Source organism: Astatotilapia calliptera, chromosome 3 (genome assembly GCF_964374335.1).
Source record: "Astatotilapia calliptera chromosome 3, fAstCal68.1, whole genome shotgun sequence".
In the NCBI taxonomy this organism is placed as follows: Eukaryota; Metazoa; Chordata; class Actinopteri; order Cichliformes; family Cichlidae; genus Astatotilapia; species Astatotilapia calliptera.
In genome coordinates, this window is record NC_137424.1 from 4,530,869 (window position 1) to 4,543,389 (window position 12,521).

At 43.0% G+C, this 12,521-nt stretch overlaps 1 protein-coding gene and 1 long non-coding RNA gene across 11 annotated transcripts in view; one reads left to right on the plus strand and one right to left on the minus strand.

The window, feature by feature from the left end:
* Nucleotides 1–12,521, plus strand: part of LOC145425134 (uncharacterized) — a 323,553-nt gene that overhangs the window by 225,008 nt on the left and 86,024 nt on the right. The window lies entirely within an intron of this gene.
* Nucleotides 1–12,521, minus strand: part of LOC113011482 (NACHT, LRR and PYD domains-containing protein 3-like) — a 102,794-nt gene that overhangs the window by 50,436 nt on the left and 39,837 nt on the right. For all 10 annotated transcript variants that reach the window (XR_013905065.1, XR_013905064.1, XM_080296928.1 and 7 more), the window contains one exon: nucleotides 743–916. Coding sequence is in view for 8 of the 10 variants with exons in the window: in XM_080296928.1 (XP_080153054.1) it covers nucleotides 743–916 (174 nt within the window). In the remaining 2 variants the exon portion in view is untranslated. The remainder of the gene's footprint in view (nucleotides 1–742; nucleotides 917–12,521) is intronic.

Here is a 12,521-nt window from a genome sequence, read left to right on the forward strand (position 1 = left end):
AGTCAGCTGAGACTGAAGAAGTCACTTGGATGAGTGATGAAACGTTTCTCCCACGAAGCACTATGTTCAGATAAACAGAACCAACTTTTGGAGATTTACTTACCTGGATGATTAAGCATGCAGAAAGATGTTATTAGAGATAGGTTGATCAGATTTAAAATTGAAACATTAATTAATGGCAGGACTTCTTTGAGCAGTTTTATAGGAATGGGGTCTAAAAGACACATTAATGGTTTGGAGAAAGTAATTATTGAAGTTAGAAAGATCAATTGGAGAACATCAGCTGTCAGTCAGTGATGCAGCACATGCAGTATAAATAGCAGCAGGGAATCTTTAGGAACCCCAACAATCCAGATTGTTCCAGCTGTTAATTGGAGGAATTCCATCCAAACATCTGGTCTCACTAAATTCTTCCTCACCTACAGACTGTATTCTTCAGTGTTTTAAACTAGAAAAAGAATGCAGTCATTGGTCTGTGTGCTGCTTTATTCAGAGAGCTGATTGGCTGTTGACAGTGTTTAATCAGAGCGTGTCAGCCATTACTACAGTGACCATAAAGGTCAGAAAAAGGTGGAAACAGGAAGTGTTTGTGTCCAATCCTGAATCCTGTCACCATTCTCATCTCACAGCTTAACTGAGAACCTTCAGCTTTACAGGAAACACTGGATCTTTGTTTCAAACTGACTGTGTTTAGTACAATACTGCTGACAGCGACACCCACTCACTCCAACACTCTACTCACCTCAGAGTCTCCCGTCTGTAGTCTGGGCTCTGCTTAAGATCAGACAGCTGCTTCAAGTCTGGATACTCCGGATTGTTTCTACTCAGGTCAAGCTCTCTCAGATGGGAGGGGTTGGACTTCAGCGCTGCTACCAGATAATCACAGCTGATTTCTGACAAACCACAGCTCCTCAATCTGTATAAAGAATGAAAGATCTAAGTTTATCAGACAAAGTGTGTGCTTGAAGTCATTCAGTGTTTCATAATCTGTTCAGAGCTGAAGAAGGTTCAGAATGTATAAGTTTAGAAAACTGAAACTCCGAACAACTGAAGCCAACAGGAAGCAGCTTCAAACAAACACAACAAGAAACAAAACTCTAAATGTTTTACATTAAAGTCATACATTTATCATAAAAACTTGAAATAGACTTGGAAAAAGTTGTGTTTTAGCTTTAGTTGGAAAGAAATGAACATATTTGAAGTCCAACAACACCTTTTTCACACAAACATCTACTGTCATTATTTTCACCAAACTCTGTGGAGTCCTTTACTGTACATTAAAATGTGATTCAAATGGTCCGGCAAAAGAGGATTATGAGGAAATATGATGAAATGTTGTGTATGATAAATGGTAAATGGACTGGTTCTTATATAGCACTTTTCTACTCTTCTGAGCACTCAAAGCGCTTTATACAACTGTACATTCACCCATTCACACCCATTCGCACAACCACATTTTTCCAAGTGCTTTCTAACTAACATTCACACACATTCATACTCGGATGAATGCATCGGAGAGCAATTTGGGGTTAGTATCTTGCCCAAGGATATTTGGCATGCAGACTAGGGGAAGCCAGCAACCACCAACCTTCCGATCAGTAGATGACCTGCTCTACCACCTGAGCTACAGCCACCCCATTAGCAGGAAGTTATTGAATCGTTTTCCTCAGAAACCAAACAAAATGATTCACAAACATGTTTTTACAAACTCAGTATTGGACTTTTATCAGGAGGGTAACCCTGGTGTTTTAAGTCAGCCATATTTGGATATTTCCCACAACAATCAAAACAAATGGTTATGAAGAAACTACATCATATTATTGTTCAACATGTCCCAGGGTTCCTCTGGGATCATTGGAACTTGTAAAACTGAAGCATTTTCTAATGATTAGAGTCTAAAGTCAGAATATGATCCACTCACTTCTACATCAACACATATTTAAACATGGTTGTTGTAGTATCAGGTAAATGATAAGAGCTAGGGATGTTTGTGCTGGGGTTACTGTTTGCGGGGTGGATTTTAAAATAAAGACATTCATTGGGTCTAGTGTGGAGTTTTGCCTCCAGTTAAATAATATACACAACTTTTAACGATGGAACATGGTGTCAGAAGAAAAATAACAAAACTTAAGTAGGGGCATAAGCAATAGTGCTTATTGACCACTAACACTTGCCGTATTGGCAAGTGTTATTGATGAGTCAAGGAGCAACTGCGTTAAAGGAGACATGACGGCATGAATCAGTTTCAAGTCACCCTGCCAGAGAAGTTTATTTTTAGGGCTGATGAGTGGACAAAATTTAAAGTGTTTTGACGGATTCCCCATTGCTTCGGGATTGAAGACACAAGCAGATGGAATTTGACCGCCATTTGACCCTAGAACTGAAGAAGCTTCTCGGATGAGAGGTGAAACATCTTCAAGCAACTTAAAGAAGTCCAGACGCTTTTCTTTGGAAGCGCCTTTTTGATACTAAAGACAGCCCATGGGTGACAGATATATATATGTAGACAAAAGGTACGGTTTCAAATCGACACAGGAGCAGATGTCACAGCAGTCCCAGAGACTTTCTCCACACAGGAGCAGTTGGAGAGATTGGCTAATCCCAAGTGGAACATCCCTGAAGGTAAAAGGCATGTTCGCAGCCACTCTCAGCAAGAACAACCACAGAACCAAAAAAAGACATTTATGTTGTACAGGATTTATGCACACTGCTGCTGGGCGGGAATGCTGCAGTAGCACTACAGCTGGTTGCCAGGGGAAAATAATTTCCCAAGCTTTTCAGCGAACTTGGATATGGAACAGCCGTTTTTCCTCTTGACCCCAGCTGAATCTCTCTTCCACTCTTACCAAAGGTTAGAGAGCTGAAGCATATGGAGCAGAAGGGTGCCATCTCCAAGGTGTAGGAGCCAAGTGATTGGTGCACACCTATGGTGGTGGTTCCACAGTGCACAGGCAAGGTGACAATATGCCTCATTGAACTAAATAGATATGTTATGAGAGAGAAAAATTCAAATTCAAAAATTCAAATTCAAATTTTTATTTGTCACGTACAGTCATACACAGTACGATATGCAGTGAAATGCTTAGACAACTGCTCGTGACCTAAAGAGGAGAAAAAAAAAAAGAAAAAAAAAAGGCTATGAATAAGATAGGAAATAAATATGAAAAATTAAAGTGTAAATTTAACTAGGAAGGAATAAAATATAAAAAATTAAGGTTAAAAATGAAATAACTGTACAACACAAATTAGAATGAAGGGTAAATTTAACTGGGAAAGAATAAGATAAAATATATAAATTAAAGTTGAAAATAAAATAACTGTACAACAAAATACACAATACACAGTATAGAACTATATAAGAATGTATGAAGAAATATAAATAAATAAATAAATATATATATATATGCACACACACACACACACACACACACACACACACACACACACACACACACACACAATAACAGCAGCTGTACAAGTATTAACTGGAAATGAAGAATATAGTGACCAGTGTTGTGCAATCCACATTATGTTTTGTGCAGTGCAAATATGCTTAAAGTGATTTAAGTGATAACAAAGTCCAGAAAGTCCAGTGTGTGTGTAAGAACCATATGTGTGGGTCAGTACTGTGTGGTGGTGTGATTGAGAGACCGTATCGCCTGCGGGAAGAAGCTCCTCCTCAGTCTCTCTGTGTTGGTCTTCAGGGAGCGGAATCGCTTTCCTGACCTCAGCAGAGAGAACAGTCTGTTGTTGGGATGGCTGAGGTCCTTCACGATCTTTCTGGCCTTGGTCCAGCACCGCCTGCTGTAGATTGAGTGCAGGTCAGGGAGCTCGGAGCGGATGGTGCACTCAGCTGACCGCACAACCCTCTGTAGAGCTCGTCTGTCCTGCATGGTGCTGTTCCCGAACCAGGTTAAGATGTTTCCCGTCAGGATGCTCTCTATGGTGCACGAGTAAAAGTTCCTGAGCACCTTGGAGGGCAGTTGGAAGTCTCTCAAGCGTCTGAGGTGGTAGAGACGCTGTTGGGCCTTTTTCACCACGGTGTTGATGTGACAGGACCATGACAGGTCCTGCGTGATGTGAACTCCGAGGTATTTGAAGCTGTCCACTCTCTCCACTGGGCACTCGTTGATGACGGGGGTCTGGTAGTTCCTCTCCTGCTTAGTGCTGAAGTCCACTATCAGCTCCTTTGTCTTACTGACGTTTAGAAGGAGGTTGTTCCTCTGGCACCAGTTCTCCAGATTCCTAATCTCCTTCAGGTAGGCCGTCTCGTTGTTATCAGAGATCAGGCCCACCACGACGGTGTCGTCAGCAAACTTGATGATGGTGGTGGAGCTGGTAGTGGCCACACAGTCATATGTGTACAGAGAGTACAGCAGGGGGCTCAGAACACACCCCTGGGGGGCTCCAGTGCTGAGAGTGGTGGAGGCTGAGACATGTCCGCCCATCCTTACTGCCTGTGGTCTGCCAGTTAGGAGGTTGGAGATCCACTGACACATAGATGAGCTGAGTCCCAGATGCTCCAGCTTGGTGGTGAGTGTGGAGGGAATTATGGTATTAAATGCAGAGCTGTAGTCTATGAAGAGCATTTTAACATAATTCCCCCTTCTAATGTCCAAGTGAGTGAGTGATGTGTGGAGGAGATGAGAGATGGCATCGTCTGTGGAACGATTTGGACGGTAAGCAAACTGTAGTGGGTCCAGTGTGTCTGGTAGTGAAGAAATGATGAAGTCTCTGACCAGGCGTTCAAAGCACTTCATCACTACTGAGGTGAGGGCTACAGGGCGATAGACATTGAGAGAAGCAGGGTGGGGTTTCTTCGGGACAGGAACAATGATGGACTCTTTGAAGCATGTGGGGATCACCGACTGACATAAAGAGATGTTGAATATCTCAGTGAACACAGGAGCTAGCTGGTATGCGCAGTCTCTGAGGATACGACCTGGGATGCCGTCTGGTCCTGCTGCTTTCCTGGTGTTCACTCTCTTGAAGGCTCTCCTTACTTCATGCTCGGAGATGACGAGCACGTTTCCGGTGCTGGCAGTATCTTCCTGTCTGCAGCCGTTAGCGCCGCTAGCACTAGCATTGTTGGAGTCCTTAGCTGCAGCCTCGAAGCGAGCATAGAAAGTGTTCAGCTCGTCTGCCAGAGTCACGGCCGCGTTCGTCATACCGGTCGTTGGTGCTTTATAGTCCGTTATTGTCCTTAGTCCCCGCCACAGGCTCCTAGAGTCACTCTGTTGGAGTTGTGACTCTAGTTTCCTCCCGTAGCGCTGCTTCGCCTCTTTCACCGCCCTCCGCACGTTATATGACGCGGCTTTGTACGGGTCCATGTCCCCCGTCGTGAGTCCCGTGTTGTAGGCAGCGGTGCGGGATCTCAGTGTCGCGGATGGTTTTATCCACCCACGGCTTCTGGTTGGGAAACATTGTGATAGTCTTTGTCTCCACGGTATCATCCGCTAGTTTCCGGATTAATCCCACAACCGCTTCCGTAAACACGTTGACATCATCATCAGAGCTGTTTCTGAACACTCCCTTCAGTAGAACACACTTCAGGACAGCTGCAGGAGCAAAAGTGTTTTCTAGGCTGGATGCCAATGCTGGATTCTGGCAGATACCCTGGTCTGGAGATTCCGATGCATACTCAATCATCCAAGTCAGTAAATCCCAAAAGGTTGGTTCTGTCCATCTGGATGTTTTCAGTGGGAGAAATGTTTCGTCACTGATCCAGGTGATTTCTTCAGTGTCAGCTGACTGCAGGTTTCCAACCTTACAAACAGTACATTTGCCTAATGATTGAAGCTAGCAACACTGAAGACCTCACAGATAAGTGACGAAACATTTCTCCCCCTGAAAACGTTAGGTCCAGGCACGGATTCTTGTTGGCTTAGAAGGAGTTCTCTGCCAGATGGATGTTGTGCTCATCTGGGGGACATCACAAGAAAAGCATGATGAGAGAACAGTGAAAAGCACTGTTTTGACCGCAGGAGGCTGGATTAGCACTGAATATCAAGTGTGAGTTCTCAAAGAACAGGATAAAGTTTCTGGGGCATGTACAGTAATTGAGGCATTGGGGCTTAGCACAGATCCAGACAAGATGTGTGCTGTGAGATCCGTGGAGGAGCTTGGCAACAAAAGTGAGGTGAGACGCTTCCTGGGCATGGTAAATTACCTTGGGAAGTTTCTTCCTGATAGAGTTGTATTGTTGATTGTCATTCATGCTTAGGAAACATTTACTCACATATGCTTAGAAGTATATAATCATTTGTAGATTGAAATAATGTCTCATGAGGGGAGTGCGTTCACTCCTCTACAGAGTGTCCTTGGTATAAATCACATACTCCCTAGGAGAGTTTATCTTTTTTATTAATTTATGGTATAGCAAGCACACGTATATCTGTTTAAGTATAAGAGCCTTTTGTTAGATGGACCTAGACATCCTGGCACCAGCTTTAGGGAGTCTTCACAGGGTCACATCTTGACCTCACACAGATCACACACACACACACACACACACACACACACACACACACACACACACACACACACACACACAGGCAAGGTACTCTTTGTGTGTATGTAGACGTCATATGTTAATGAACCTATGCATATTCATGTACCCTGTGACCAGGAGATATTTTATTTTGTATTCTTATGATCACAGTTATAATCAGAAGTATCAATCATTAATCATTTACCATTGTTGAACCAGTTGACAGAATAATCTTTGAACCACATCTATGTTAACATTAATCTACACAGATTATCAGTACTTTAATCAGTCTATTGTTGTTCTGTACTATTCATGTTATTTGCTTAAAGCTGTTTCACAGTTCTGTAACCACTCAGAAGCCTGTGGGTCCTGCTGGACCCTGCCTTAGTTCTATGTTCAGTTCTGCACGTACACAGGCCTTTAAAGTACATGCACGCTCTTATATAACACATGAATGTGTACACACACACTTAGTAAGAATAGGAGGGTCGTCTGAGGACAGTTTTCTGATAGATATACTTTCACAATAGACACGAATAGATATACACACCACACACACTGGTTTTCTCTGAGTGCTGGGCTGAGTGGAAACATCTGGAGGCCTTATAAGGAGAACTTGTGGAGTGAGGGGAACTTCCTGAGTTCTGAGAACTGACTGATACTTATCATGTGACTTGACGTCATCATTGTAATAAAAGCCTTGTGAGATGCTTGTTCGGGGGAGATCGGCTCTAAAAGGCTTGTGATGCTCATCTTCCCCATATGTACATATGTATAATAAAAATCACTATTCTGACATCTACTGAGACCATGCAGTCGTTTGTCTTCTCCTCAAAACTCGAATCATGACAACCCTCAATAAAAGAACAGTGGTACGGAGAACGGACGAGAGCAACTGGGGTCAGACGAGGGAACGGCGTCTGTCCGGTTTTCTCCCGTGCACGAGTACCATGAAGAATTTTGCCTACTTGTGTCTTGCTTTTCCTGTGTAGTAAATTGTCCTCAACGTTCCAGCGGATAGGTACAAGCTACAAACCTATCATTAATTGGTCCTTCGATGCCGGATCCCTGGAATCGACATTCACTGAGGGGGGGGGAGGCACGCTGAAAGACTGACGTCAGCCAGGAAGTTCCTGTGGATTCGCTGTCTGTCCTTTCCCTTCGATGAATGGCGATCGGCGGGATTTGAGGCTGATATTACACGCTAAGCAACACCGAGTAAGTTTAGAGTCCAACTCTATAACTGTACGTCTTCGCCGCTCAGTGGGGTGTTGTCCGTGGCCGCTCAGTGGGGCTAAAATTCGCCGTCTAAGTGGGGCGATGTACAAAGCCGCTCAGTGGGTTTTTTTGTACAGAAGCATTAAGTCGCAGAGTTGTGCAGTTCGAACTTTTTTTGGTTCGCCGTCTTAGTGGGGCGAAATACAGACCGCTGTGTGGGATACTGTAGTGAGTTCTCCACCGCTCAGTGGGGTTTTGAGAAGTTCCGCGGGGTCCAGATTGTGCTGGACAGTAGGCCTATTTTGTGTTGTTGTCATTGTCGTCGTCGTCATTGTTGTTGTTGTGTGTGAGTGTGTGCGGAGCAGAACATGTGGTCTGTGACACCGGCTGTTGTTGTTATCATGGGTTTCTAAGCAACCAAGAGTGAGTCGGAGGGAGACAGACGTTTGTGCTGGACTTTGCTTCTGGCAGCACAAAGTATTTATGTAAAAAAAAAAAAAAAAAAAAAAAAAAGAGAGAGCGAAGGCTCCACAGCTGCGCGGGTGCACGCGAGCGTGGTCGCGCGGGTTTCACGCGGACCTGAGCCGTGCGGTTAATCGCAGGCTTATAAATGGAAGAGATTCAGATGTTAGAAGTTTTCAGAAAACACACCAGCCTTGAGGAGTGTGTGGAAAAGGCCAGCCCACATCAGCAGATGTGCTCTGGTGGGTGGCTTTCCCCCCACCCCTTGCTGACACAAAATGTTAACTCTTTAGCTTGCCCTGATCGACAACAGCCTGTGTGCCAGACCATAGACGTAATTGAGGTGGATAGTTGTTAAAAGTAATCTACATTAAGCTTGTGGTTGCTCAAATTCAGTACAATGACATATGAGGAGAAGTGATATAGGTAAATATTTAAACTAATGAAGTGCATAGAGGCACTTGACCTGTGTGAAAGACTGTCGTCTTATTATGAGCTATTGTTGAGATATACAGCACACCTGTGAAAACAACTAATATGCTGAACCCTGTATGAAACATCTAAGAGTACATGATGGAGGAGCTGTGTTGAATATGAAAGTGTAAGACTTTGCCACTGTGGGCAGAGCATGCAACTACTGTGTGATGTTGCATTGCAGTTTTTTTTTTTCTGAGCTGATGAGCAAGCTACACATTATCAGATCAAGAGCTGTCTGAGAGCTGCTCAAAGAGAGGGAAACAGAGAGTGTGCAGCGTTTCTATGAGCAGTTTTTCTGCACCTTGACTCGTGTGTGTAGCATCAGCATCATGTTTTTGCTTATTTGTTTTGTTGGGTTAAAAAATAATTAAATAAACTGGCGATCATATTTATGGATCACCATGGTATCGTCAGCCATGTGATTTATTTATGCAGATGAAAAAGAGAAAGAATTTATATTGTAGATGAAAAATAGTCATAGGGAAAAGGTTTTGTGTTGATCAGCCAAAAGACAACTACAATTTCATTTTATGCTTTTAAGAAAGGATTGTTCACAAAAAACACAGAGAGAGACAGAGAGAGAGATGTGTGTTGATTAAGCAGCGATGATAATAATGAAAGTCTCTCAGTCTGTCGTTTACAGGTGGGGAACGGACCTGGATCAATTCTCCACGGGCAGCAGTCGGAAGAAAATTATAGGTTGGAATCATTAGAAAAAATTAGAAACACCCAGCCAGAATTTTTTGGCTGAATTGTTTTGCAGCTTCCCGTCCTCATCCCGAACAAGCAAGCTCCAAGGAAGCTAATCTCTCCCTGAAGACACCGAGTGCAGTTTCAGAAGCACGAGCATGTACATAAAAAGTGGACAGGAGTCCAAGAGACAATCTGAGCAGAGAAGTCCAGCAGCGCTGTGGGCAAACGGCATCAGAAAGAGAAGAACCACCATTTAGATTGGATGGATGGAGATGCGTTTCCAGCCAGCTGCAACCTCACTGTGTGTGAAGGACTTTTGAGAAGACTGTCTGAGTTTGACATTTGCCATGTTTGGAGTGAGATGGCAATGAAAGAGACAGTGGGACAAAGAGAGACACGGGACAAAGCTGACTGCCATTGGACTGAAAAGTGGGAGAGAAGGAGAGGAGCAGAAGAGGGCTGAGGCTGCTGTTTTAGTGTGGGCAATCAAATTAGGTTAAGGAATTCGGGGAGACAAGCGACTGCCTGGAAGTGGAGGATTGACACAGTGTCCAGACCACCACAAAAGGGGGAGGAAGACAAGCACTGAGGTATGCAAGTGTACTGTTAGAAAATGGAAAGTGACACGACACATGCAGCTAATATCCACCAGAGATAACACAAAATCATACACAAAGTGTTACACATTAAAAGAGGGTATTTGTAGAAGGGGTTAACAACACACAGTGTGGTTGCCGATGGTAACCTGTTTCAGAAAAAAGGGGGAAGGTACATGAAAGGATACATAAAAACAGAACATATATTAACCCTACTAACAATTCCAAACACAAAATAACTCATGAAGACTCATACCACATTAGTTAAGAAATGCTTAAATAATAGCAGAGAAGTGTGTAGGAAAGGCAGGTTTAAGAACATGCTCTGCTGGATATGCAGCTCCTCAGACATGCATTAGACCTGCCTAATAACACAAACACCCATGCAATGAAAATTAGCTTGTTATCTTTCATCAGTGTTAAAATAGTGTCAATTTAGCAGACACTTGTTATCAAATACTGAATTTATCCAAAAAAAAAAATTGACTCTCTAGGTTGCAGGACAACAATTTAACTGAGTGTGTTGAGTGGAGACTCTAAAACACTGAGTTTCCTGTTTTGATGTACGAGTGAATCCTGTATTTAGATACACAACTCTGAATAAGTCAGAACAAACGTCTTTTGTGAAGTGCATGACAGCATGTCACATGTTTTATGATGAAGGAAAAAGGAAAATTGAATAAAATAGATCTGTGGCCTAAATGAGTGAAGAGCACAGGCCTGGTGATTAAACTCATAAGTTAAAGAAGACATTAGGCTTATGTTGTGTGTTGTGCAGCTGATGGTTGGTTTGGAGTGAATCTAGCTGATGATTCTTCTCCTGTTGTGAAGTTGATGAGGAGTTTGTGTCATGACGTAACAAGGCCTTTTTATTTTGATACTTTCACAGTGCACTGAGAGTTTGGTTTGATAATCTCTGTTATTTTTCATTTTATCTTTTGAACAGGCACTGATTTTGTTTGTCTATTTCTTTTCTTTAAGCAGATCTGCACGTCAGAAATTAAAAGTGCTATACGAGCTGTCGAGAAAGCCTTACAAGTGAATTTTCTCCACATTAAAATGGGGTCTGGAGAAAGCCACTTATTTGGGACAGTTATTAAATAAGTGTCCCAGCCTAAAAAGGATTCAGCGATGTAATCCAAACTAAAGTTCTTCTTTTTCTTTTTGAGATGACGTCATTTTGCTGGAAGTGGAAACTAAATGCGACAACAGGTTCCACTATCAGCAAAGGAAGAATGAATGAATGAATGGAAATAAAAAACAAACTGACTGACTGGTAAAAGCTGACAGGACTTGACCACGACTCAAGGTTAACCTCCACCTAGACAGGACAAAAGGGTGGATGAATTTATGTGTTTTTTGTTACAGGAGCAGAAAGATGACAGCAACATTCGAGGTTGCATGACGATTTAATCTTTTAAATGCCATTTTCTCTGTCTGTGAATTTACTATGTGTGTGTCATCCACTAACTTGCGCTGCGCTAACTTTATGGTGTTTTATGGCACCTCTGGAATGTGGATGGCCGACGCCTGCCCACCAGGATTATCAATGTGTGTTGCTAATGTTTGTTTTTCTGAGACTGCATTTAGAAGATTCAGCTGAAGCGGACAAGTGACATGAGAAAAATGTATAAGGGATTGTTTATGGAATAGTTGAATATGGGCTCTTAGCTGGCCACTTTGAGTCCATAGTAATATGTGAGTGGAGTGACCTTGCTTAAGGGAAGTCACTGATTACATTAATGTTAACTGAGCACATGGGATGATCCATGTTTGAGGCAAATTATGGTAATAATAGTGATTTAATGATTTGAGAAAACCTGCACATGACACTTGTCTTGCTGATGCTGAATGCTTGTTACCCTTGTGATATAATTGTTTATAAGTGTGAAGTTTGATTTTATTTCCAGATCTTGTTTTCCGGGCCAGTTTTTAAGACAGGGATCCAGGTTTGGTGAGTTGACGCATGGTTGTCCATGCGTCAAGAGGTGGGGTCCAGAAGTAACATTAAACAATGTTTACTATTATTGTTGCAGTGATTTGTGTGATTAGCTGTTTATTTACAAGTATTAAACCTATGCAAGTGGTGCACCCATGTTCAGATGAGGCTTTGATGGCCTATAAGTGAAGTTCACTGAACTAAAGAATGTGGTTTGATGATTGTTGACATGCTCTCCAAATAGAAGTCTTTCTGAAATACAGGTGCAGCAGTGAGAAGCGAGAAACATTCCAGGCATAGCCCAGGCAGTTGTTGAGGTCAAAGGTCAAGCTGGTTGGGGCCCATCATGAGATCAGACCTTGGAGCCACTGCAAAGAGGTCGAGGTCCCAGGAAACCCCAGCACCCTCAAGACAGCACAATAGAGAAATCTCACACTTGGTTGTTTCAGTGGTGAGGGGGGGAGTGCTGATTGAGCCTCCGTAGGGTAAGCTCGCACTTCAACCTCCAGCCTCTGATCAACTCTAAGGCAACCAAGTGTGAGGCGTGACAGCTGAATCAGCTGAACCAGGAGGAAGGCGGAGAAGCTGAGTGTTTTGAGACAGATCCAGCAGGCCCAAAATCAGGACTATGCGTGACGAGAAGGAG